The sequence below is a fragment of the Halichoeres trimaculatus genome, unplaced genomic scaffold (assembly GCF_033239565.1).
Source record: "Halichoeres trimaculatus isolate MK-OKI-2021-1 unplaced genomic scaffold, fHalTri1.1 fHalTri1_scaffold_2, whole genome shotgun sequence".
In the NCBI taxonomy this organism is placed as follows: domain Eukaryota; kingdom Metazoa; phylum Chordata; class Actinopteri; order Labriformes; family Labridae; genus Halichoeres; species Halichoeres trimaculatus.
Window position 1 is genome coordinate 37265774 of NW_027437180.1, and position 24853 is coordinate 37290626.

The 24853-nt window shown below is 40.9% G+C and overlaps 1 protein-coding gene across 1 annotated transcript in view; it reads right to left on the reverse strand.

The window, feature by feature from the left end:
• Positions 1 to 23604, reverse strand: part of helz (helicase with zinc finger) — a 78244-nt gene extending 54640 nt beyond the window's left edge. The window contains exons 1-14 of the mRNA XM_074695561.1: positions 23364 to 23604; positions 23001 to 23037; positions 22715 to 22839; positions 19843 to 19899; positions 19483 to 19531; positions 19266 to 19341; positions 16207 to 16405; positions 12841 to 12948; positions 12590 to 12731; positions 12293 to 12448; positions 11847 to 12117; positions 6345 to 6471; positions 6013 to 6225; positions 1906 to 2036 (exon numbers count right to left, since the gene is read on the reverse strand). Coding sequence (XP_074551662.1) covers positions 1906 to 2036; positions 6013 to 6225; positions 6345 to 6471; positions 11847 to 12117; positions 12293 to 12448; positions 12590 to 12731; positions 12841 to 12948; positions 16207 to 16405; positions 19266 to 19341; positions 19483 to 19531; positions 19843 to 19899; positions 22715 to 22839; positions 23001 to 23037; positions 23364 to 23594 — 1922 coding nt within the window. The 5' untranslated portion in view covers positions 23595 to 23604. The remainder of the gene's footprint in view (positions 1 to 1905; positions 2037 to 6012; positions 6226 to 6344; positions 6472 to 11846; positions 12118 to 12292; positions 12449 to 12589; positions 12732 to 12840; positions 12949 to 16206; positions 16406 to 19265; positions 19342 to 19482; positions 19532 to 19842; positions 19900 to 22714; positions 22840 to 23000; positions 23038 to 23363) is intronic.
• Positions 23605 to 24853: the final 1249 nt, after the last annotated feature.

The window sequence follows — 24853 nt, forward strand, 5'->3', positions numbered from 1 at the left end:
TCAGACCCTAGCTGACACAACAGGCCACACAGCTTCTGGTACAGGCCCTTGTGATATCACACATCGACTACTGCAATTCTCTCCTAGCGTGTACATTTAAACCTTCGCAGATGATCCAGAATGCAGCAGTACCTCTGGTCTTTAACCAGCCCAAAACAGCACATGTCACCCCGCTGTTAATGTCGCTTCTCTGGCTTCCAGTAGCAGCTCCAATCAAGTCCAAAGCTCTTCTTCTAACAAGAAAACATTGACAAGAACAGCTCCTGCCTATGTGGGGTCCCTCAACCAGGTCTACACTCCCTCTGGCCCACTACGCTCTAACTGTGAAAGACGCCTGGTGCTCCCAGCCCAGCGTGGCTCCAAATCTCTAGCCAGACTTTTCTCCCTGTTGTGCCTAAATTGTGGAATTACCTAACTCTATACAATCCGCAGAGTCCCTTTGTACTTTTTAAGAGATGTCTGAAGACTCATCTGTTCAGGGAACACTTAACCACTTAATCTGACCCTTCTCCTCTTTGTCCTCAGGGGTAGAATGAGTCAGTAGGTCTAAGACTCAGCTCTTATGAATAACTTGTCGCACTGATGTCGCACTAACTAGGTTTTTCCTTCTGTCTAAATTCTTGCTTGTGTTGTACGTTGCTTTGGACAAAAGCGTCTGCTAAATAAATCTATAAACTGTAAATCAATCCTGCTCGACCGGATCAGGAAGCTAAGAAGCAGCATTTAGGAATAACCTAGATTGGCGTAGATAATCTCATTTTAAAATGTAGATTACATGCATGCATATAAGTATAACATAAGGGAGACCCTTTCAAGATCCCTCAGTAAATCCTTACAACAGCTTAAAGAAGAAAAGACGAGCTTTACGATGATCTTCTGGTTATCAGAGTTCTCCATAGGAATTCATGTGCAACAACGTTCTAATCACAGGCAATAATTAATGCAATTAACTAATGCAAGACCGTAACTCCACACGCATTTGGGCAAGAGAAGACATACAAGAATCTCCAGATAGAAGAAAAGATAAGGCAAAAGGTCACTTGATCTTGAACCCTATGATCCCTCTGACTTTTTAAGATTCAAGCAGGAGGTGTCAGAAAAGTTACCACAAGATTAGCTCCACATTACTTTGAGGCTTTTTTAAACCTGAATTAGACTTCAGTCATTGATGATAAACAGCAAAAAATGAGCAAAAAAACAAACACAAAAACAGCTTTTATCTCTACTATTAATTCTATTTACACATCTGAAGAGGAGTAGGAAGAAATAACAGTTTACTCAGCCTTAATTTATGAACAGCTTCACAGCATGAGCGCCTCAGTGTTTGCGTAGATTCTTTCCAACAACCGCTGTGGACACACTTGGTGCTTAAATCCAATCTAAAACCACTCTTTGGCCCACATTTAATGAAGCTCCCTCTCATCCAAATTCCAATTAAAATAAAATTCTACATCAATCATCATCTTGAGCTTAGATAAAGCAGCATCTTTGAGAAAAACTCAGAGGATTATATTTGGCTCAAGTCAATAAAGATTAGCGCCTCGCTCGGCTCACCTGTCCAGCTTCAGAGAGATAAAACAAATCTGCACGAAGCTGCCAGCGTTTCAGAGCGGCCGCCAAGTCAGCAAGGTGGCGGGTGTACGGTCAAGCCTCAAATTGATGTGGAGTACCTGCACTGTCAGGGATTTTGTCGAGTAGATCTGATGTGCAGGAGGAGTTTCTGTGTAATAACTCGGTTTAAGGATTAGAAGTTTCTCTGCTTTGCATAAATGAAAGAGAATGCTGTGCAGAAACGTCTTTGTGTGCTTTTTGTGTAAGTGTTCTGACTTTTTTAATTCACAGGTAAAAAAAACAAGACTAAAAGATGGAAACATGTTAAATGTGTGATTTTTTGGGAACACACACCTGTTAGGGCTCCAGGGGATGGTGGGGACGAGGCCGACATCAGGGAACAGGATGGTGTTGTCTTTGATGCGGTCCAGGGCGTAGTGCATCTCACAAAGCGGCAGTCTGTTGAGCTGAAACTGGAGCTCCACCTGACACAGAGACACACCATGAAAAAAACAACTTTAACAAAAAGCATCATCTACCCACACTTCTTTATCCTTCTACAGGTGGAAGCCTGGGGCCTTTCTTTCACATTCCTATTTAATCCAAATCAGGTAGATTCTGTTTCCGCTGCTGGAGGTCTTTTCATCTAACAGGCAGAGACAGGCGTCGAACAGGTGTACTGTAAAATATGCAACGGCTTCAGGGTAAGAGTGTGAAAATCTGACAGAGACTGAAAAAACCTAAATGAGGTATAAAAACTAGCTGTGAACGCAGTGAGACGGAAAGCGGGGAAGAAAGACAAAGCAGAGAAGAGAAATAACAAATAAAGACAAGAGAAGAGGAGTGTGAGATATGCTGGAGTGGAAACGTGCAACCCACACAGGAGATGGGTTAATTAGATTGAGGCACGTAAGCAGGCAGGAGCAGTTTGTGGAAAAAAAGAAGATTATGTCCCTGCAGTGATTGGAAAAGCTATTTTGATAACTTTGTTTCATCTGTACATGCTCAGAATCAGGCAGCTGAAACACCAGTGGATCTTTGTTGTTGTCATGCTTTAGACAGCAGAGATGGAGCCATGTTTCAGTGTACGCTTCAAAAAACTCAAATCGTAAGTGTTTTTGTCTTATTTTAATCAAAAATTGTCTTCTCATAATTGCTATGAGCAGCATTCAACTTGCCAGTCCACACAAATGTCTTGTTTCAAGTTATTTAAAGACAAAAATGAGGTCTGAATCACTTGTATCAAGTTTAAAAAGATCTGCCGATGGTATAATAAAAATTTGCTTGAAACCAGAATAATGTCTTACTTCAACAGTGTTTCCCATTAATTAATGAGACTGTGGCGGCCCGCCACAGTCTCATTTGGCCCCGCCACAGTCTCATATGGAGACAAAAATACGATCCGTCACTCTGTCAGACCATTACACAGCTGTACTTTCCTACTGCACGTAAACAAGCGAGAACAATAGTGCGCGCGCACTGGTCACACTCATAGACGTCGCTCTTTACTTGTTACGTTTGGCGCGAACCAGATTCCAGCGACGTTAGAGCGGGGTGTCTGACTCTGAGGTACGTGCAACTTCTTTTTTGGGGCATTAGCGCCCATGCTAACGGCGGCCGTGGACACAGTATCCCACTGCGCTGTCTGCCTCCCTGCTCGGGAAGAGGAACGGCTGCACCGCGCACGTCTCGGTTCCAGAGTTTCATTATCACCGCGCATTCAGAGTCAGTGCAGGCACACAGTACAATCACCTGTACAACACCGACGAGCTGACGCGGCTTATTATTTCATACTCTCCTCTCCTGGGGCCTACATTTATTACAGCGTGTAAAAGTCCTCTTAAGTTTCACTTACGACGAAAAGGCAAAACGTGGATACGACCAACACTCTTTTCAGATCTATCAAACTCTACGTATACAAGGCTACACTCCGTGATAAATCACACCGCGCCGAGAAAAGTGTGAATGTGGTTGCATGAGCACGCCTCCTTTCCCGCCTATAGCGCGCCCAAACATAACCATATAAGGTCAATGCAAATCAGTACATGCATATTAAGTAGCCATGTGCGCTCTGCGATTTTTGTAGTGACGTCAGCCCAAGACTGTGAACACAACAGACGGAGAGAGCATGGAAGAAGCTGAATTTCTCTCAAAGCCAGATACACAGCAATATCAGGAAATATCAGTAAGAAAATGATCTTGCATTGATTTAGGCTACATTTTGTGATGAAGTGGGCTGCAGCAAATTTAGGAATGTTTATTTATTTGGACTATTTTCTGCAGTCACTGTAGAAAAAAAAATAACAGAATGAAAACACAACACTCCTAAATCCAGATAAGGGAGCAGAGAGAAGAAGAATCGTAATCTGACCCTTTGTCCCAAAAAACTTTTTTTAAGATGTTAAAACAATATAAAGGGTTTCCACTTTGCTTCCCTTTCACCTACTCACATCTTCTTGCTCTCTTTTCTCTCATCAGCTTCAAACACACACCTCGTTAACTCAGGTGAGAGAATAACAGTAGGCTACTGTCTCAGTAACCTGATAACGGATCACAGATCACGGGAAATAGTGTAAATAACCTGTTGTTGAAATGTTGTTCAGTAAATTGTTCAAAATATTGTGAGAGAGTGAGTTTTTGGTTTTGTTTCTGACAAGGGTCAGAGACTCCCCCACCACAGTCTCCTAAAATCCTGTGGGAAACACTGTACAAGTAACTTTTCTCTTGTCATTGGCAGATTTTTTTAACTCGTTACAGCAGTTCACACCTCACTTTTGTCTTTTTAAATGACTTGAAACAAGACTTTTTTCTGGACTGGTAAGGTGAATGTCGCTCATATTAAGTCTAAAGGCTAGGGATGAGAGAAAAAAATTGTTGTACAGTTTATTGGCAGTTTTTGTTTTGCAATATTAAAAGCAAACTCTTCGTCCAAAAATTGTTTTTTTTCGTATTTTTTTTAACTCAAATTCTTTATTTTGATCTTTGTTTCTAAATTGGATTAGGGCTGGGTGATAAATCAATATTTCAATTATACTGTTATATTTCTTTTATGTGATATGAAAATAGCTTGACTGTTAGTATCCAGGTCATTTTGCGTATCATTTAGCAGTACATTTCTTAGCATGGTCCACAAGTTGGCGGACATTTCTTTTCCCTTTCACTGTTCACACAGTGTCTCTGCTCCACCTCCCCAGCTCTGTGACGTGAAAAACACCCTTCCTCCTCCTTCTCCCCTCACTCCACAACAGCACAAGACGGATTCAGTCACCAAGAAAAAGTTAGTTAGTCAAAGATAAATGATGGCTAGATAATTTGGAGATGGTTTAGATTCAGTGTGTCAGATGACCAGCATGAAAACATTTTCTGTCAAAGACTGTTGAAAACCTGTTTCTTGAACGCTGTCAGGCGTTTGGTGCAGGATGAAACAGATATAGCGACAGCTTCTTAGCAGAGTGCCGAAAGTGCCGGCAAGATTAAAAAACAACAGAGAAACACAACACTCCTTTCCTATTGGTTGAAAGTGCGTCACCTCAGCCAATCAGAAATCTCATACGGTGCTAGGAGAGGGGGAAAGTTTTGGGAGTTACAACATGCCTGAAAGTGAGTTTTAATCTATTTGTGACTAGAGATATGCATCATATATCGTGACATGACAAAAATATTGTGTACAGATAAAATTCCATATCGCCTAAAAAGTTACCACTTTTCTCCAGCAGAGGGTTAAATGTTTCTCTCTGACTCACGTGATGTGCGTTTTATGGGAAAATATGGCTCCTGATATAGTCTGCAGACATCATCCTCATCATTTAATTTTTTTACATGGTCTGGTGTCAAAAAAGCAAACTAAAACAGAAATCGCAAAAATTGTAAGTATTGAAAAATCGCAAATTAAATTCAATCGGCCCCCCAAAAATCGTAAAGAATCTAATTGCGAGAATAGCAATAGCACAATTGCCAAATTAGTCCTACCAAAAGCCCATTTCTCCTCACTTGATGTGCGAAAATGTCTGTCCTTTTCAAACCATGATACCGTCCCTGCTCACATACTTCCATGCGTTCTTTACGTTGGCATTGCAGTTAACCAATAGATCCACCAGGGGGAGCAGCCCAGAGTCAAAAGTTAATGACAACAAAACTCAAAAACAAGTGTCTGTGAAGGAAGTATTGCTAATGTACCATTGTTATTCCTTATTCCTGTCTCATTAAAGCTTTGTATCAGGTAGAAACAGCAACACTGCCCCCACAGTTTTCAGTGGTACTGCTCTGCTTGGTCCGTATCCGTAAGCTTTATGGAAATGTGCATAAATACGGATGAAATGAACACAGAGCACGGACAGAAGGCTGTCCATATCTGTATGATAAGATTTCAGTTTTTTTGTAGTGTAATCTAGTTTCTAATTGGATTAAAGACCATCTTGCTCGTGTGTGGCAGTGTACTTTGTCCCTGGTTGTATTTCGTACCTGTATTTCTCTGTCAGGAATCAGCCCCAGCTCGTCACAGCATTCTTTGCAGATCCTCAGGAAGATGTAGTCCTTGGTCTTCTCCTCAATCACAGCCTCGTAAACCCGCTCTTTGACCCCGGGTGGCGGCTGACTGCTGATGCCTTCGCGACCCAGTGGCAGCAGCAAAACTGAATTTACCTTAGTCATCACCAGCCGCCCTGCCAGTGTGTCCTAAAGCGATTAGAGAGATGGAGCTTTGTGAGAGGTTCACAACACACCTGGGCTACATGTCACCAATAAGCAGCGATATTACATTCAAGAGAAAATATACACCCATTTGATCAAGTTACCTCTGAAAGTGTTTCAGTGAGTTTGAAGCGTGCAAATAGCTGACCGTTCTGGGCGTACTTGGCCCCGACAGAAATGCCGGTCAGCATGAAGCTGGTGACGAGCTGCAGATTCACTTTGATGTTAAACCTGGAGGGACAAATGTGAGCATGTGGTGAAGCTTTGAAATAAGAGGAACAAAAAAGAAAATCATTTTATTTTAAATGTGATACTGATCAATGTTGAGCCCAGGTATCGGTATTAAAAAGTTGGATTGGTGCATCTGTAATAGTTAATGTCCTAAAGAGTCAAACATTTCACTGGTGTTTAAAACAAGCACAATGAATGGTTTAAAACAACTCTGCACTCAACGCAACATGGTTTCAGAGTGTTTAAGTCCTGTTTAATTCCGACAGTATTTAATGTTATGTTCATATAAATCTCCTAGCTGGAATGTAAATTTTTTTAGTGGCCTCAGAAACTGGTGGTTTTGAAACATCCCTAAGCTAGAGTCATGAAAGATCAACTTCTAAATGAGTCATAACACTTAATGTGATTTACTTCAAGTACCACCAGCCAAATACCCACTCCAGCTACACACGTGCTGAAATCTGTAATCACAGATCACTTCCTGAGCCCATGTTCCCAGGTGTACTCTGTAAGCATGTTTCAGGCTTCAAGTGGTCTGAGCTTTAAGCCAAAAGGGGGCTCACAACAACAAATGTTTTAAACTGTATTTGTAAATGATGCATGTGTATCCTGATGTATCCCCTGCCTGTGGGGCAGAAAGCTTGTTTCTCAGGTTGAAGCAGCTCTTGACTAGAACCAGCACCAGGGCCATCATTACGTCTAAAGCAGGGGTCTGCAACCTTTATTTTCATCTGAGCTGTTTTGCTTCAGCTCATTTGGATTAAAGTCATTCCAGAGCCACAAATTGACTTTATCTTCACAATGAAGACTCTGGACTGTATAAAATTCTATTATACTTTGTTAAAATCTAGTAAAAAATTAATCAAACAGGAATTTTTTGAATTTTTGAAATTGTACATGTGAGGTCGTAGTTTTTTTTTAAATGTATATATCTAAAAAAAAATACATAGAATTTAAAAGAAAAACTTTTTTAACAAAAATGTGAAATTTCAAAAATTTGCAAGATAAAAAAAATTAAAATAAAAAAATAAAAAGTAAAAAAAAAAAAATTGCAAAATTTTCCAAAAAAAACCTGAAGTGTTCCAAACAAAAAAAAAGCAAAAACAAGTAAAATTTAAGAAATTCCTAATATTTTAGAAATTTTTGAAAGAATCCTTGAATTTGATAATATTTTAATAATTTCTCTTAACTTATCACTTTAAGTTGTTTGCTTATGTCTTGCCAAATATCAAGCATGTAGGAGCTTGTATGTTGTCAGTTTAATGAATTTATCTATTAAATCTGTATAATCTTCCAGATAAGTCTTTTTGTAGATGTAGTTTTCTTCCCAGGGCTGTGAAACCTGAGGTTAGCACAGCTGCATGGAAAATTGATGGGCTGTTGATGTTGTAGAAGGTGGAGTAGAGCGGTGCATATTTAATTCAACAAAATGTTAACGCAAGATTTTATTTAGTGTCAGTATCTTCAATCATCAATACCCTCTGTAAGACAAAAAAAAATATTTCAATATCTTTTTTTTTAAGTTACAAGGAGCCAATGCAAAGGATTTAAAGAGCTGCAGGTTGCAGACCCTTGGCCTAGCGTCATTGACTGCTTTTATAAACGTCTGAGAAACTGGAGGTCGAGTAAACAAAGCAGAATATTGTTCATGTTTATTGAGCTGATCTCATCCTAGCGAGTATTTAGCTGAAGTCTGAAGCACTTTGGGGAAAATATTTTTTCATTTCCAGATTGTTTGATGCTGCCTCTCTCGGTCTGCTGGATGTGAGATGATGAAACAGGAGGAAATATTAGTGATGACTGAGTCTGATGGATGACTGACAAACACATCCTGTATTTATATCCAAAGAGTCTGCTGAGAGTTCTTGTTTTGGTTTTGCATGAGTCCTACGATAGGTTAAACGTCTAACAGAGAGTGAGTCACCTTTGTTTCTCCTTTTTCAGTTCAGATAACCAGGCGTCCTGATTTTTTCTCAGTCTAGTGTGATATCACCACTTCTTTTGCATAAAGAATGTATTTTAAGCCAAATACTGATTTTTCAGTGGAACCCAGTAACCTTGCTGCTTAAACTACCTGATTAGAGGAATAGGGAATCTCCCTGTGCGTAGTTTAAAAGATGGAGAGATTCATGTGCATATTTAATGCAAAAAGGTAACAGGAGAAAGGACTCCCTGATTTAATCCCTCAGTGATTAACTCGACAGAGTAAGCCATGGGGAGACAAGATTCATCCGAGAGCGAAGAGTTCAGACATCTCGTCTGCAGGGGGAGGGTTTAATCTACCTCTATCACTGTGCAAAGACTTAAGCATTTACTGTGATTTCACCTGCAGTAAAAATCACCTCACGTTTAGTTAAACAGGAGGAACAGCAAGTGAGGGCTGCTTTAAAGAGAAGAAAAAAAATACTTTCTGTGTGTTTTCCTCCCCTCTGCTGAGAAACCACCTCAGACACATTATCAAACAGACACGCATCTGTGAGTCAGGCTGGGTGTGAAACACTCCCTTTATCCCTTTCTCTCTCAAACTGAGAGAGAAACGCCTTTCAAAGGTTGAGTCTGACACCTTGTGGTGAGACGGTATCCAACACTTCATGATGGTACTCAGGTGAATAACCATACCATTAAACCAAAAGAATTTATTCCAACTACTATGGGTAAAAAGTTTTAAAAAATCAAGGGTACCAACGTTTAAATCAGTCTAATTATTGAGGGTGTTGTCTAAAGTTATGTCAGATGCAGAAGGCAGGAGTTTTCGTTGGATTATCTTGCGGTCTTCTCTTTTAAACATTCCTCATGTGAACCACACAGGCACTGGCCAAAGAGCTTTCCACTTTGATTCACCAAAACTGGTGAACTCTCTGCATTGAGACATCAAAACAGAAAGCTCTCTGTGTTTTTAAAAGGAAATTTTAGGCATTTTTTCTAAATTTGGCTTTAATTCTGAAGTAATATTTTCCAAACCAAGACTGCACTGTAAAAATAATTGTTTCAACACATTCTTTTGAATTGTATTGTTTTTTTTCTCATATTAATATGATATTTTTAACTTCTTATTTTGATATTTACTTCTTCACTTATTTGATTTAAATGTGCTCCTGTTAATGCTATTCTTCTTCTGGTTTTAGTCTCTGGGTATTTTTCTCATTTATGTTATTTCCTCTTTGTTCTGTTCTGTTCTGAAATACTTTGGGTTGCATGCTGACTGTATGAAAGGTGCTGTATAAGTTAAGTTGAGTTTGAGTATAATCTTTTGAAGCTTCATTTTCTTTGAGAAAATTCCAGACTGTGAAATTAACAGAGATAGTGTTTCTGAAACAGATTTCTGAAGCAAAGTGGCTTCAAAAATTGGCAAATTTAAAGTGTGTGTGGGGGGGGGGGGGGCTTTGATTACAGCTATGTCGAGTACAGCTAGGGTGCCCTTCAGTCATGTGACCTGAGCTGTGCCTCTGATTCACCACCCGTACAGTGTGTGCCAATAGTAAAATAAGCGACTTAGACAGGAGACGTTTTTTGAACCAGGCTGTAAATAGGTTAATTTCTGCTTTGAAAACAGCTTTTTTTGGCTTGGTGTGTATGTGACTTCAGGTACTTTAGGAGCCAGCCTCAAGTGGACACTGGAGAAACAGCAGATTTTAGCACTTCAGCATTGTCTCATATTCTTAGACTGGAGGTTGCCGCTTTGTGAAAACACATAGATTGATGGACTTAATTTAATGCAAGATAAGGGGATTATCATACAACAGCAGAAGATAATCAATGCAATTAAACAACCAAAGACATAGAAACACTGTTGATGAGCCCAAACATAGTGTGAAAACCACAAAAGCCCTCAGAGAGCGCAGACCTCCACCAAGCATATTGTGATTGTCACCAACACTTTAGTCCTACTTTAATGTTATACTCCCTTTCAGCAGTCTGCTACAATTTGGTGTTAGTTGCAGGTTTGTACTATAGTTTGTTTCCTGACGGTGTTAAAAAACATGATGACCCAGCAGTGGTGATTGCTCTGAGACTGCAAGGGAAGCTCAGCTTCCCCTAAAATGCCCCCAAAAAAGTGTTGATATGTTCTGCTGTGTGAACATTTCACTGATAAATCTGCGCTAGAATTGCTTCATCTTTTGTTCAGAATCAGCTCCTATCACAGGTAACTGGCTCCACCTCCTTCTCATTCATCTCCTCAGCGTCTCAGCGCTTTAACACAGTTGGACGCTGAGCGTCTTCTGACTTCAACGGGGAAGCGTAGAGTGGGTTGTTCCACTGTGGAAACTGGACGGTCATTGGATAAACGCTGGGCTTTGTCCCGCCCATCGGACGCTCAGCGTCTCTGGGGGTCTATGAGGCAGTGGGCTGGCCTGGACGCTGGGCTTCTGCATGATGATTGGATGATCTGTCTGAGGCTGAATCCCTTTTTGATTGACAGTGAAATGAGCCAGTCAGAGATCTTAAAGTATAACCCTCCACCGGAGCATCTTCTGAGTTTTATAGTTAGTTGTTCTAGACTGATCTGGAGGTTTTATTGATCCCCAGCGAGTTTGCTTTTCTTAAAAACAACGAGCGTTGTATTTAAAGATTCTCTCTCTTTTCAACAATAAGCAGCTACAGCTACAGCTGGGGAGCTTCTCCCCCTGTCACTCACACTTACAGCCTGTTGTAGTCTCACGTAGCAGCTCCAGCTGCTAACAAGCTGACACAGAGGGTAGAATTTACATTTAAATAAATAAACAAGTTTATGATGTAGGCCAGAAAAAAATGAGCTTCCCCTCCTTGACTGACCAGCAGCCGCCACTGGTATCCAGAATATTGCCAGGATCCGGATCGTACTTTTACATCTGTCAGAAATGATGGTGATCTTGTCTTGTATTGTTTTGCAAAGCAATCCAACCATTTATGGTGGAGTTATAAACACATATGGTGAAAACGGCCCTGTCTCACAAAGATAAAGAATCCTCCAAAATTTAATCACTTCTTCTTTATCCCATTTTGAACATTTCCTGAAAGTTTAATCAAGATCTGTTTGCTACTTTTTGTGTTATGTTGTTCACAGACAAACAAACTCTTCCAAAAACATAACCTCCTTGGCGGAGGTAATGATGTCTATTTTTTACAGGAAGGAGCTTTCAAAGAAAGAATTCAGAGCCAGAGGTCTCATCTGGCTTTAAAACAGACTGAAATATTCACAGTTGACTCTATTTGACCTACGAGAGTAAAAGACTGTCAGTGAGGTCATCGATTGCTTCCTAATGGCCATCTTTAATGCTTACAAACAGAACTGTGTGGTTGAACCGCATGATTCAAAGCAAGCTGCCAAAGCAGAATTACTTTAACCTTATCTACAAGCAGCAAAGAGCACAAGAATCAGTATTAAATCCACTCACTTGCTGACTTCTTTATACTGTGCAATCTCCTCGATGTAGAGCAGGTCGTGCAGTCGGGCCTGGTAGTTTTCTTTGGTGAGAGTCTTGTCCAGGACCGACTGGGTGAACAGCTGGTCGGCCGACAGAGGGATCTGGTAGCGGGAGAGGAGGCTGCGCTCCAGATCGGCCATTGTTTCATTTGGAACAAACTCTACAATGGTCTTGCAGGATGAGTCCCAACGCTTCGCAGTCATTAAGAGCTGCTGTCGGGCGGCCATCAGGTGTTCAAGGTCTGGAAGTGAAAATCGACAGCGGTTAGAAGTCTTAACACAGTAAATGCTTCTTTCAAAGTGTTAAATTAATGTGATATTAACATGTTTAACCCTGGAAAAGAAAAAAATAGAGTATCTAAACAATTTCAGAGAAGTCAGATTGGTGTATGAATTATTTTTTTGTTTTTAGGATACCTTCAATGGAGGCAGCATCCACCATGATCCGCTGCATCAGCACCGGCTCTGAGCCAAAGTCAAAAACAGCCGTTTGCCTGAAGGTGCCAAAGATCTCCGTGCTGAAGCCCACGGCCACTTTGTAGACACAGTGGTCCAGGCCATTGTCCACTGCAACTACCAGGTCAAAGCAAAAAATACAGGGTTCAAACATATCAGTTTTTGAAGTTTTTCAAAATAAAAGACAGATGAGTAGAAGATGAATGAAGACACATGAAAGCACAGGTGTGACACGGGAAATGTTGGTGTACAGCCCACCTGCTGTCTCCTCTCCTGGAGTCCACTCCTGGCAGCCTTTAGGGAGCGCCTGTGGCCGCTCTCCTGCTGACACACCAGTGATGAAGAAGTGTGGTCGATGGGCATCGTAGAGCAGGGCGACTCTGTACAGCTTTCTAGGCGGCTGTTCAACAAGATAAAACAAGAGGAGAGCAGAAAACATCCTTAAAAGTTCCTACTAGTGATAGATGTTTCGTACAAATAGCTTTATATTCCTTTGTATTTTTTCCTACCTTGCACAACAAGGAGAAGGTCCAGGAGTGGGCAGACTTTTTGGTGGTGACAGTCACAGAGAGGCTGGAGCTGGTTTCTACATTCACTCCTTCTAAATAGTCGCTAAGCTAAAATACAAACAAGAAAACACAGGCTTAGAACATGTGATGGCAAAGGTAACCAGAGACATCTTTGATACGAGGAAGCTTGTTGGTGCAGTTACCATCTTTCCAAGAAAGAAATATCATTATAGTTATTAATACTGTGTAACTAATAAGGATACATTCTGGGACGGTGGCGGTTCTTTTTGAGTTCATACAAAGGGTGAAGTGTTTGTGGACAATGTGCAACACAGAATCACATCACAGAGCAGGTGACATGGATAAAACACAACTTTAAACTAGAGGTGGGAGATATATCTGATATTCTTGCTGGTTGTCACATATGAGATGTATGAAATGACTGTATCGCAACTAGGGCTGCAACAATGAATTGAAAAAATCAATAAGTAAAGGTGTTGACAACGTTTTTCCCTAACTGATGTACTGTATTACTTTGACTGTGTCCGAAATGGCATACTAACATACCACATACTACATGGTCGTTGTGTATATACTGTATACTACATACTAAAAGTATGATTAGAGTGCCAACCGTTTACACCGTAGTATACTACTCGATTTCCCATGATGCATTTCAAAACCTCCGACGACAAAAATTGGAAGCAAACATAAGTCTATGGAAGCACACCAGGCTATCAAATATCTCAGTTGATTCGCCACATTTGAAAGTTTAAAGAACATGTGAGGCGAGAAAGTCATCACGTAGAATACCAAAATGTGGTCATTTGGGCCACAAAACGCACGGATACAAATTTAATTTCGACATTTCGGACATTCTGTTAAGAGCGCCAATATGCTATCGAAGAAACTTCCGGTCCGCTCCAAAACAAGAGCCGAATTTACAAAAGCTTTAAAGAACTTAAAGGAGATAAACGGGTGCTTTTATTTTGAAAACGGGAAGTTCGCTAGTGGATGATTTTTAGCTAACACCGGTCTCAAAACGAATTCATCTCTCTTCAAAAAATTAGAAAATGTTTACTGCTCGCAGACACCGAAGACGATCCGTCCGTCGCCTCAGGCACTTTATTTCTTTGTACTTACGTTTAGGTTTCCCTGTAGAGCTAAGTCCATTTTAGTTGCTTCTCATCTTGTCATCTCATTCTGTATTTACGTTTATAAATACGGGGCTCGCAATGCATTATGGGGCGTGTCAGTACGACTAGTATGCCCACCTCCCATACTTAAAAATTTTACCGATATAGTATACATCCGGGTATTTCTCGCGCACACAATCTTTTCATACTATTTAATGTGAACGCACTACATACTTTTTTTGACGTCATACTTAGTATGAGTAGTACGTTAGTATGCCATTTCGGACACAGCCTCAGTCTACAGTTTATTTAACTTCTTCTTTTTTGTTGGATTATTTGGCAGGTGGATTACCGCCACCTACTGGACTGGAGTGTAGATTACCTGGGCTGCAGGGCTGTATACGTCACATGTAAACAGATCAGCGTGGTTGAGGAGAAGCCGAGTCGGCAGGTGAGGGAAACAAGTAAACACACCAATAATGGCAGAGCCAGAGAAGCCGTTCGTCCAAAAAAATTTACAGAGTTTTGGAGTATTTCACGCTTTTATGCAACATTTGCAAAAAATGCATGACAGTGCAGGACGACTGCAATGATCCAGCACTTAAAATACAAACATGTTGGGCTCATCGATGACGAGCCGGGAGCTCAACAATCCCACCTACACTCCTTTATATGTTGTGAAATGCATGGTATGTCTTTTACGACTGGTTTAGTCTTTTTATTAAATCATCACCCCGTTTGAAAACCACAAGGAGTTCATTAAACCAACGTTAGCATTAGCGTTAGCTGCTACAGATAGTGGTAGGGCAGAGGGGGTGGACTGTTTGACCTGCAGGTGAAAAGATTGAGGGCTCATTTTTATTTATTTGCCTTTTTGTCCCATTAACTTCTTAATCTGATGACATAACAAGATATTTTTTGTTATTTTGCCCAAACTGTTATAATTTAGGGGGCAATACATTCATGTCACTTTTTATACTTAATAAATGTAGCATCTGGTCAGTTATATTATTTTCCAATATGTTGTTTCTATGTGTATATCATTAAGCAAACAATTGTCATCAATAAAATACTAAATATAAATTTACTAAATGGTATTTTTATCCTTTTTCCCCTGATTCATCGATTTATCATCAGAGTAATCAGTTACTAAAATAATCGTTAGTTGCAGCCCTAATCGCGCCCATCGAGTGCAAATTGTCATGTTAATGTTTTAAGACGTCAGTACGTAATTATCTTTCAAGTTTCACTTCCTTCACTTTTTGCTGGTGCTCCTGTAACAGGAAGCAGCACACTTCCACGCCCACCGAGAAAACTCCTGTGGATGCATTTTCGCATCAGAAAGGAGGTAAAAAAGCTGCTTGCACATCTCATCGGTTGGGTTAGGGTTTACAAACGCAAGTTTTAAAAGTCTGACTGAAGGGTCTGCTTGAATCGTTAAACTGCTGTCATTTTATTCATCAAAGAGTTAAATATAAAGTTTACATCGTGTTTAAGAGGAGAAATTGGAATGTTGATATTGTGTATCGGAATATAGCTCAAAATTATCAAGATATTGTTCATTGGCCATATCATGCAGCCCTGAACATCAGAACTGGATGACCAAGCAGTCTATCAGACAAGCCATCAATCTCTACATATAAAGCATCAGATTCTACCTCAAGACAGAATAATCAATCAAAAGCAGGCCTTTATGTTCACAGAGGCCTCTGATTTCGTCTCCTTTGATCACCTGACTTAGGAAAGTCGATGATTCTTGATTTGTCCTTTTAGTCTGTCTGGTAAATAAAGTTTTTAAGCATTTATGTAAAAAGTATATGATGTAAAAAAGCAGATTGTTCTGCTGTTTCAATACAGCTTGTGTTTTCTGTTCCACTAGGTTTTGAAATGGGGAGAAGAAAAGAGGAACAGTAACAGGGTGAACATCCAATGGTGTTGTAATCAGGACTGAACACAAGTCGACTTAAACCACTTGTTCCAAAATACTTCACAAGAAAAGTTGGCGTTTGGGGTTTGTAAATAAAAGCAGCTGCTGGTAATAATATCTGTACTGACCCTGTGAGATATGAACTGTGGGTTGGTGGTTTTTAAAGGTTTGGGGAGGCCTTTAATGAATCCACAACACATATTTGTGTTTGGTTGCTGTTTTAAGGAGTGAACCCTCGCCTTGGCGCGGTAATACGGCTTTCTTTGTATCCCCTGAGGCCCTTTCTGGCTGGCTCGCACTCACCACTTTCTCTGGGGAAAGAGAGTTCATCCACTTCTCTATTAGCGTCTCCATGTAGTTCTCTGTGAAGTGTTTGCTCTCCTGCTGCTGCTTGAGGCGGATGAGGCGTGACGCGTAGCGCTTCTGCCACTCCATCAGCTCCTCCTGCGAGTGGGCTGATGTACACTGAGCCCCATACCGACACAGACCCTGCTCCAGGAACCTGCAGCAGAGACACACAGGGTGCTGAACTGGTGCCAAAGGAATAATGCAAAACTTCAACAACTAGTGATAAGGTCTCGCTTATCTACATTTGCACTGTGTATAGGCTGCTTGTTAAAAGCTAAAGCTCGGTACATTCCGTAGAAACTCAACAGCTCTCACAGGTGGTGTCTTAAAACGAATGAATATATCATGATGTGAAAATGTGAGAGTTCAAAACACACATTAGAGAACACAAGACCAGCTTAAAGTTATGAAATGGTGCAGAAAATAAAAATACTGGTGAACACTTATTCCTCAGAATGCTGGATAAGAAAGATTTTGGGCTTAAAATGTTTTTTTGCAGGTCAAAATTGGCTGAATGTAAAAAGGACCATCTGATACAAATCTAGGCTTGGAAGCATGACATAGCATAACGTCCTGATTAGGAACGGCCCATTTGGCTGCACTGTAAGCTGCACGCACAACTGCAAAAAATTGGCCAATCTACTAATCACACCGTGAAAATAAGGCAGATGCAGAAAGATAAATGTTGGGGAAACCTCCTGGAAAACCCCCCTACAACAACTGTGAATTGCACATTCCTACTACGCATGAACAGCAATAAACCTGGTGAGCGTTAACGGTATCACAGAGAGGGAGGGAAAGGGACGTTTTATAGGAAGAACACAAAATCTGAAGAGGGTAAAGGAGTGTGAAGCTGTAAAATGTACTGTTTAGTCACACCGAGTCACACCACAGTAGGCGAACGTGTAGCAAGACGCTGTTAGCATCACAGAGCTAAACGGGAGCCAGACATATCGGCCAATCATAAAAGAGCTCTCCTGTATCCGGTAAGATACGGTCAACCTGACTGCAGAGGATGCAGGCTGCGCAGACGACAGGAGTGCATCATCACACGACTGCAGTGAGTTTTCTCATTATTTGATTTTGTAGCGCACTGATTCATGAAATTTCATAAAGTTAAAAAGTAAAACGGCGAGAGCTTAGTGTCATTCCTCCTCCACATCGACTACTGACATACAAACTATGGTTATCAGGCATCACAGTAAAAAAAAAACTATCAATGTTAAGTTAGTTAAGTTGATAGTTCTAATTTTGAAGAATAGAAATGTTTGGGTTTAATTAAAATCAAAGCTTCACATTTTTGGTTTGATAGAAAATGGTCAAATGTTTGATGTCAATAATAAAGTTTGTGTAATCAGTCATTTTTAATTATAATGTTGCATCATTACTTGATATAATGATCAAACATTACAGTATAACAGTCAGACCCATAAGGTAATTGTGGGGGCAAAAAAGCACCTTAACTGAATTATATTAGATCATACAGATGGCTATTATCCTCTACAAACTGTCATACCCAAAGGTCAGCACATCGTTCCACATTTCAGAAATAAAACTTTCTTTCTTGCCTCAGGTGAAATGTTGCTGATTGTGTTCAGTGAGGACATTATATCGTCTTAAATCGATTGAAGGCCCCTGAATCGTATCGTATCGTGACAGACTTTGTGATATCGGCAAATATCATATCGTTGTCCAAAGAATCGATATTGTATCATATCGTCATGAAACTGGTGATTTACACCCCTAGAGCGTACAGCAGAAGACCTTAAAAAAATAAAATAAGCAATATTAGAGCTGCTTTGTGGAACAAGCACCTTGAATAACTCTTGAAGTAGCTGTTTGGTGGGCTCCGTTATATCACCATACACATCTTGGAAGGAACCAGAGCGAAGAGCAAAGCAAACTTGCAAAACTGAAGGCAGTGAACTTTGCCTTATCTCATCTGTTAAATGAAAATGGCTTGTCTACTAAATTTAAATTTGCTGTAAAGCTCCACATTGTCACGCTTTTTGAGAGGATCCCTAAATATCCACTGTATTTGTGTATTTTGTCTTAAATGGTTACGCATAAGCACGACATCCGCCTTTCACAGGTGCCGTAATCCATATTCACAAAGCATCCTAAGGCTAAAAGTAGCTCTTCGTGACACAATTCTTAGAAAAATCTTAGAAATCCTCAGATTCTTAACTTTTTCTGAGAATTCTCCCTCAGTAAGATAAAAGTTATTCAATAAGCGTCTTAAGCCTGCAGCGCTTCTAAGGTGGAAAACCATTAGGAGGAGGAAGGAGGACTACACCCTAAACACAGTTCCCACCACCTGAGACAGGATTTTTGATTGACAATATCAAAATCGGGATTGTTTGTCAAAAAATGATTTTTATTTTTCAAAATAAAATTCTTCATTTCAGTCTTATTTTATAAACCGGATTGGAAGAAGTTACCGCTTTTCTCCAGCAGAGGGTGAAATGTTTCTCTCTGACTAACATGATGAGAAAATATGTCACCTGATACAGTCTGTAGACATTATCATCATCATTTAACTTTTTCTCATGGTCTAGAGTTAAAAAAGCAAACTTAAAAAATGCAACAATTGTAAATATTGAAGAATTGCAAATTAAATTGAATCAGCACCCCAAAAATCTAAATAGGACGAATTGCGAGAATATCAATCATCCTGCTAGCGCCGTTAGCGCCTTTAATGGTAAGGTCTACTACCAATATAATGCTCTTTTGAGGCATTAACCTGGCTCATGCAGACCGCTAATCTATTTTTTTCACCACTACATAAAGTCTGTTTTCATCACTGATGGCTGAATGTGCAAACGAGCCTAAAACCTGATCCTTCCTTAAAAGTATCTCAAAATATTTTCCCCATACCCTCCACTGATGGAGAAAATTTTCCTCGTCAGAAGCAGTTTGTTGATGTCTATGCATCACTGAAAGAGACAGTTATAGCTAAGATAGCTTTATTTATAATCACATGTGTGTCATAATGTGTTAACCCTTTGTATTACCTTTTACAGAGGGTGTACTCCTCACTGCTGGTGACCCCCCTGGGAGGAGGCCGAAACTGCCAGCCATCTTGGACCTCTGTGAACACACACACCACACAGTCATAAGACACTGAGACAAAGCCTTTAACCTGTTCAGCATGAGCCAAACCTCCACAGAAATAAATGTCTGAGTTTGGTTTGAAGTGCTGAAAGGGAGTCGAGACGCAGGTTTGCTCACCTTCCTCCTGGTCCTCTGTGTATTCTGGTGCCATCTCCCTGTTAATAGCCTGACAGAGACATCATTCAGAGGTTAACGAGTGCAGGTAGAGGCACAGAGATTACTTACTAGCTGAGTCAAACAACAAGCAGTTGAACCACTGGACTTATTGCAAACTAATAAGTAATAAATCCACAATAGCTACAAGCGAGGCAGAGGAGCACCGAATAATCATGTTAGCTTTGGGATGAGGCCATTAGTCATCTTTATAGCCTTTTGCCTGTAAGCATGACATGATCCTCTGTAAAACTAACAAGGCAGGAACAAAAGGAGGGTAGGGAGCACAGCAGAGAACAGTGAGGTGATGTTTGCGGCCCTTACCTCGATTTCTGAGAAGAGCATTTTTAATCTGCTCATGTCTTTTGTGACGATACCATTCTGTGGAAGAAGAAAAAGACAAGATTATGAAAATCCATGAGAAATTACAGATTTCACTTGTTATTTTTCACATTAATGTGAGGTCCACAGACATTTGAGTGGATTACTTTGGCCTGAAATCAAACTAAGCTGTATTCCCTACACTACAAGGCAAATAAAGTGCTGGAGGTGAACAGACGAAATACTGAAGCACTTTACAGTATTTTCCTTCTCCTGTGGGGATTTCATGCTGATCCTCGAGCACAGTAATGTCTTATACTCCTGATACTCTCGGGATTGAGAAGGCTGAGAAATTACAAAACTTGACTCTAAGTGTTGCTTTCTAACACCGAAACCTGCAGTAAAGAAAAGGAGGATGAGGAGGAGTCGTGGCATGGAATGATGCACGAAAGTGGGAGGAAAACAAGGAGGGGAGGCAGTTAAGAAGAGGAGGAGGAGGAGGAGGATAATAAGCTGAAGGATCTTCAGAATAATGTTTGTCACTCTCTGTGTTTGTCTGCAGAGAAACGAAGAACAGAGACCTGCGTGGCTGGTGTGATTCTAACCTGGGAGCCAGGCTTGACCTGTGGACATGCGCTTGTGTCTGTGTGTGCAGGTTTGTGCTGCAATTTGCAGGAGGTGTTCGAACAAGAGAGGAGTAGATCTGAAGGGAGCTTAGTGTTTGATGTATAATAGCAGGAGTTAAGATTATCAGAGGCCAACCAGGAGAGGAAAAATGGGAAAGAGTGTTGAAAATGAATGACGGCAGTAAAGATTGAGGTGTGTACCTAAGTGTTTCTCTGTAAGTTAGCCTTGCTGAATAAGTCTGAGGACAGTGATCAAGGCTCAACATTGTGACCAAATTTTTATCAGAGCGACTAATAAATATCATCACCCCTGTTTTCCACCGAGCAGCGGACAGCATATGACAGGCAGCCAATGGTGCACATCAGGGGAGTAGACGCAAGGGAGAATACAGACAGATCAAAGAGGTAAAAAGTGAAAACACATCAGGCTTTTAACTGACTAGTTTAACTCATCTTAATCCTTTTTATGCTTACCCCTATTTTTTTTCACTTTTTTATCATTACTCTATTTTATAATTTTATCATTATTCATTTATTTATTTATTTATGTATTTATGTATTTAGTTAGTCTATCCTTTTTTATTATATTATTGTTTTATAATAATAATAATAAATTTTATTTGTATTGCCCTTTAAATCAAAAGATCTCAAAGGGCTACTTATTTCAATGTTTCAGTCAAGATAAAGATTTATTTTACTTCACATTATCTATTTAATCTCTACTGTTTTATTCCCTCAGTTTTAGCTTCTATACCTTTTATCACATTCTACTATTTTAGTCCCCCGGTTTTTCAGTGTTCCTGCCACACCGGGAGCTGATTTTGGTCCACTGATTGGGGCGCTGTCCCGTGGATGGCTCCGGCCCTGGTGGCTAGAGAACTCTACACTTTGGTGTGGAGCCTCCTGTCTGCCTGGGCTGGGGTGGTCCCTGTGGTGGCGCCCCCTTCAGCCATGGGCCATGGTTCCTCCCGGTCCGCACGGCCCCCAAAGGTAGCTTTTTCCCTACCGTAGGTCTTGGTGCCCAGCCATGTCTCCTCATCAACAGTGTGTGTGTGTGTGTGTGTGTGTGTGTGGGTATATTTGTGGGGGTGGGGGGGGGTTTGGGGTTTTTATGGCATTCCTTTGTTTTTTTCTTTTCTCGTTTCTTTTTTCTGTTTGGCTTCGTTTTGTTTTTGTTTTGTTTTTATCCTCTGTGAGGCACTTTGTGTTGCTAAATTGCAGGAAAAGTGCCATATAAATCAAATCAAGTAAGCAAGTAAGGAGAAAGTGCAGGTGTAGGAGACTGGAGACAGTGAAAAAGTGTTATCTAAAAGTGAATAATTCTTCCTCTTGAACAAAATGTATGACATATCTGGGATAAATATTGTCTGGGCTTACTTTTCTGTAGGTGCTCCAAAAGTCTTTTCTAGTGCTACTATCCCACAACTCACAAATAAAACATGAGCGCCACTCCACGCACCATGCTGTGCACCAAACCGTACTTAGAAACCACCATCAAAACTGTGTTTCTGTCACATGGCCAGAAATCATCAGCAGGTCAGATCCAGAGAAAATCCAAGGTTTTGGACAAGGAAAAAAAATAATCTTGGAAGTGAAAAACTTCATCTTTCAAATTCTAAAGTTTTGGAAGGGGCAGGCTCTGGCGGAGCTTGTCAATCAAAATCCTGCTCATAAACTACTGTGGGCGAGAGTGGTGCGCTCTACAGATGAGAGCTCAGCATGGATATGAGGAAAAGATGTGAGATGAAGAGAAATAGTGAGACGCTGCAAGTCAGAAGAGTTCAGGCAGTTCATGCTCCAACTGAGGATGTGTCGCGGTAGTTCAGAGAGAAAGAGCGGCGCGATCGTGAGAAAAGACGACAGAGATCATGGAGAGGATGAAAGGATGGAGCGCCCGAGATGTATGTGATCAAAAAAAGTATGTTTTGTCTGTTTTTTGGATCAAAACAGGAAGAGAGTCCACTCTTCTTAGGTAGTTTTGGTGTTTAAATAGTCACAGAAAACAATATCATTTGGGTCTTGAAATATTGCCAATGAGTTTATAATACATTTTTGTAACAAAAGCTGGATGCTAATTTTAAATGGCATTTTGTTAACACATTGGACAATATTTCTGCTTTTGCATTTGGCACACTCGATCTGAAATTACTCAAGCATTAAGCTCACTCCTCGATATCACTTACACTTATTTACAATCATAATTTGGGGCTTTATATATGTTAAATAAGACACATCAGTTTCAATCATACCATTTGCTCTCCGTACAAGGCTTTCGAGAGGATGCTGACCACCTCCTGCAGGCTGCCATCCAACAGCATGGAGCGCAGGCTGGCCTGAAGTGACCCGTCTCCCCTGGCCATCTCCTCTGCCAGGACTGGAGAAAAACACAGAGAGAGTTCATATAACACACCCAGGATGGCTTCTTTCAGTGCATGAAATGTCTTCAAAGTCTGTTCTCTCAATCATAACACCTAATCACTGTGTGCATTCAAAGACTGACAGATACTGATGATTTCAACACGATCTGCTGCTCACCATGTTTGCAATCTTCATCTGCTTCGTCGTAGTTTTTCTGTTGGACAAAAACAGGACAAAAATGAAGTAGTGAAGCCAAAACAAACTAGAAAACTTTGTGTTTGAGGGTCAGTGATGACGTAAGCTCCCAGAGTGGCTGAGTGTGGAGTTCCTCACTCTATCATTACAGGATTAGAGTAGTTTCCGTTTTCTGAGGACTTGAGTAACCGGTGTAATTTAAGCTTTCTAGAAGATGAAATAACAAAGTAATAGAGAGGGAAAGTAGACTTTGTTGTTTCATCAGGAGAAAATTGGTATCTGTTTGATAAGGTCGAAAAAAATAACAACTAAAGAAAACTGGAGGCTGCCTGTTGCTGTTCTCACCAGCTGCAGAAAAGCAGCGATTCTGTAGAGCAGGACGCGGCTGCGGAGGGGTCCGGCGGAGGCGGCGACAAGGGATGGAGGACTCGGCGGTACAGGGGCACCAGATGATTGGACTTGGGGCGCGAGGACGACCAGGGCTTCCGTGCTGTGGCTGACTGCCGCCTCGTACTCCCGCCTGGTTAACGATCTGCTGGCTTCTTCACATGACTTCTCCGCTCTCCTGTCCGCCATGACTTAGGGACAACACGTGAGTAAAGAGAAGAAGAAAGGTGAGATAAAAGGATCCTTGATGCAATATACCTGTTGATCTATCAAAGCTGAAAAATGACATCATGCTTTACATGAGGAACACCACAAATCAGACTTGCTTAAAGGGGACATATCATGCTTGTTTCTCCTTTCCACTATGCCAAACTAGGATGCCTGTAAAGCATTTCTGCCCTCAGTACAAGTCATTTAGTTCCTTCATTGCCCCACAATAGCGTTCTCAATATCCTCATTTTAGGCCATTCTGAAGATCTCGTTGAAACGCTCCGTTTGGAGAATGACCTCCAGTAACCTCGCAACGTCACAGCCCTTTGTGCTCTGATTGGTCAGTTCTATCAGAGGGGCAGAGGGGGTAGAGCCAGGGGGCGTTTTTTGCAGCATGGCAGTATTTACAAAATCGCCATATTGAATGGAGCAGACCGAGCGAGTTTGCTGTTTGCCAAAACTTCACCGTAAGGCATTGATAGCACTAATAAAATGGCAGAGTGTAGGATACGTCCTTTTGTATTGGACCCCGAGTCAGACCCGGACGGTTCTGCAGCTCAAGAGGAAGAAAATCCACCTGGACACAGATCATCTCAGGACGCTTCAGTGTGGTGAGTCAAACCCGTACTGTAACATGTATAGTTTATACGTGGAAATATCGGCAGACTTCACCAATAAACTATTTCTATAACAGGGCTCCATCCTGCTCCTTCACTTTTCTCTGTCTGTTTTATCCATCATGCTGAAAGTGTAGTGTAAAGATCGCCTCTACCGTCAGTTCCTCACTATGTTATTACCGCAGCATTATTGTGGTCCAGGTTCACAGAGCATGTCAGAACAAGCATGCAAATATCACAGTCTCACAAGTATTACCACGTCTGCTAAAACTACAGTGTTTTAACTGCTAATTCACCATGTAAAGCCGAGCTGCTCAGCAGAGCAGAGTCCCTGCATCCAGCATCTGAGGGGGGATACTCGGCTCTTGGTGGGTGTATCCCTCGGTGGCGGTTGTGTGACTAACTGACTTCACAGAGGAGGAGCTGCTCTATAAGATTACTCCAATAAAAAGAAAGGATCCTCGTGTCGTCACAACGGTTGAAATCTCGCGGCCAACTGGCAATGATCTATTTTCAGAGGCATCAAATCTCGTTCTAGGATATCAGAAAAAATACAATATCTCATTTTTTGAAAATTCAGGGGGTGAAAGGTCTTGTTTTCAACTGTATTAGTTTATATGT